This window comes from Papaver somniferum, chromosome 11 (genome assembly GCF_003573695.1).
Source record: "Papaver somniferum cultivar HN1 chromosome 11, ASM357369v1, whole genome shotgun sequence".
Taxonomy (NCBI): Eukaryota; Viridiplantae; Streptophyta; class Magnoliopsida; order Ranunculales; family Papaveraceae; genus Papaver; species Papaver somniferum.
In genome coordinates this window covers 87,652,352-87,655,137 of record NC_039368.1, presented here as the reverse complement: position 1 = coordinate 87,655,137, position 2,786 = coordinate 87,652,352, and the positions used below count along the sequence as shown (strand labels likewise).

Here is a 2,786-nt window from a genome sequence, read left to right as displayed (position 1 = left end):
AGGAAGATATGGTATTAGTTATAGATGATCTTAATATAGAAGTAGGTTAATAATATCGAATGTACCTAAGAATGACTTGGTTTAAGTTTCAACCACTCCTTAAAATCTTGAATTTAAACTACAAAGTACAAACCAACACACGCATAATAACAAAAAACCGTAACAAAAGTCTTAAACAATCAATCTCGACGGCACAACTCTTACTTATGTGTCTTGACAGTGACTCTCTAATGCCCTCTGTACAACACCACAACATGCGTTGCATCATAGGGTGTGCTGCATAAACGAATCATTTCTTTCTTTTTTTTCACGGGTGAAATAAAAAATTCATTGATAATAGGTATTTAAGAGGGATGCCTCAACCTAGACAAAAGGGAAACCGAAAAGAAATTCGGTTACCCATGAATAATAACACAAAAAAATTACATAAACCGGTATAATAATTCTCATAAAGAGTCAGCCCAAACATCCTTGTATTCCATTTGTGTACTGCATAAATGAATCATGTCTATGCTCCAAACGAAAATAAAAAGAAAAAAGAGAGAATCATCGTCAATCTCCACAAAATACTTAGACGAGTTATTCCACAGGAGAAATCTGATCCGTGTGAACTTAATGCAATATGAGAGCTTGATAAGACCAAGATAAACTTCGAAAGCATATTTGTTTGGATAAAAAGTTCTCTCGGGGATCATTCCATTCACGTCACCTAAACGATATACTCGTGAAAACAACGTAATTTCCTACTATCTTGCGGCGTAGTTTTGAGTACATGCATGAATTAAGACCATGTTACTTGTAATTTGGCAGACGACTTCCAAACATTTGACTGCCATACTACCTAATCTCTTTGAAAAACTAATAATTTAATAAAGCCACCACCACAATTACACTTGCAAAAGTTAACTGTTTCTCATTTTTAAGTTCCCATATATAAAGATAGATGGAAAAACCATTTGATCCCCATAAACACAAACCCTTTTACAAAAAAAAAAAAAAAGAGAAAAAGAGATAGAGACTAAAGACTCAGAGTTGCCAAATCAGTTTAAGAAGCTCTAATAAATTACAAAGAGGAACCAGAGATTAAGAGATAAACCATGACAAGAGGGATACTCGAGGTGTTGCTTATTGCTGGTTGTGATTTAAAGAAGGCCCATTTCTTCGGTATATACTCTAGTTTCTTGGTCTTGTATACTTTCTGAAATTTAGTTCTGGAATATTTTTATTTTTTTTGGTTTTGGCTAGTTGAACAGGTTTTGTATGGTGAATTCATAAATTGTAGGGAAAAGGAATCCTTTCGTAATAATAAAGTATGGTTATCATAGTCGGACGAGCAAGATTGCCCAAGGTAATTTTGATTGCTTATTTAGTTTAGTCATGTAGTATTAAGTTAAAATTGATTTACGGATAATCGAAACAATTTAGAATTAGTGCATGCAAACTTGCAGGAAAAGGACCGCATTCGCGAAGGAAGAGGGTATGGGACGAAACATTTACATTTGATGTCGAGTATCCAGATGCTGAACTTAAAAAAGACCATGAGTTGAAAATCTCATTCACGGTCATGGAGAGAAGTCATAGTTGTTGCTTCATTAAGGACACATTCATTGGAGAAGCGACGTAAGTATTTTATTTCAACGTAATGTATTTCTTTTAATAGTGATGTATTTTAATGTATTTGTTGTGAAGAGATTTGTGTATATTCATGTTATCGTTCCAGGGTTTACATAAAGGACGTACTGTCGCTAGGAGAAGAAGTGGGAAAAGCTGCAATAAGACCGACAGAATACCGAGTTGTCCTCAGTAACAAGGTATACCATGGAGAAATTCGAGTGGCCGTATCATTTCGAAAGGTAGAAGATGAGGAGGATCAAGATGTGGAGGACGGAAAGAAAGTTCAATCACTGATAAATGAGTGAATACTACGTAATTAACTATATAATTTACGCATCAGGAAGACCGGGAGAGAGCATTCTTTCTTTGTTATATGATTATACTCTATTTGTTCATTTGCTTAGGACCATGCACATGTGTGCATAAATTGTTTCAAATTTTCTGTAAGTGCCAATTTGATAATGATTTTTTTTTTTATCAGTAAGTAAATGAATGATTAAAAATGATATAAGTAAGGGAACTTGAGATAAAAAGCAGAAGGGTGGCAGAATAAGGAGAGTAAAACATCCACCTTTATCATATGTGATTAAGCTAGAAAATATGTAAAAGGTGATAATAATGTTACCAGAAACTGTGACTGGAAATTTCACCGTATAATTCATGCATGCGATTTAAATATTTATTCTAGATATTTATAGCTTAATTAATAAAAATATGCTCACTTTCCAAACTCTTGGTGTTTGCTAAAAATGTCTGAACAATTTTTCACCCCAAGTACACCTCATTTCTTTTGCCTATTTTCCAATGTGGTAAGTTTATGTAAGAGTTGTTTCTTCTTCCTTCCTTTTCTCTTTCTTCTTCCTTTTCTCCTCCCTTCTCAAAAAAAAAAAAAAAAAAGCAAGAGTTGTTTCATCTTTCTTGCTCAGATTTGATCTTTTTAGACCAGATCTGAGCAAGGATTTCTTTTTCTTTTCTAGTTTAGGTAATAGTTATCGAATAAAATGTACCTGCATCTTTTTTTGTGTCTTTCGACATGTTTCTTCGCCGTTTTGGAGCGATTTTTCTTCATCGTTGTGGGGCGAGTTCTTCAATCTTTGTTGGCTGGTTTGTGGTTTGCTTTTCTCGATTCAAAAACATCAACGGTTCAACACTCCTTCCTTTCAGGAGCATCT

The 2,786-nt window shown here is 34.1% G+C and overlaps 1 protein-coding gene across 1 annotated transcript; it reads left to right on the top strand.

Moving 5' to 3' along the window:
* Positions 1-984: 984 nt before the first annotated feature.
* Positions 985-2,339, top strand: LOC113323676 (elicitor-responsive protein 1-like). Its single transcript, XM_026572011.1, has 4 exons — positions 985-1,164; positions 1,283-1,348; positions 1,449-1,620; positions 1,721-2,339. Exons 1-4 carry the CDS (start codon positions 1,098-1,100, stop codon positions 1,917-1,919), a joined length of 504 nt encoding a protein of 167 aa, XP_026427796.1. The 5' UTR covers positions 985-1,097; the 3' UTR covers positions 1,920-2,339.
* Positions 2,340-2,786: the final 447 nt, after the last annotated feature.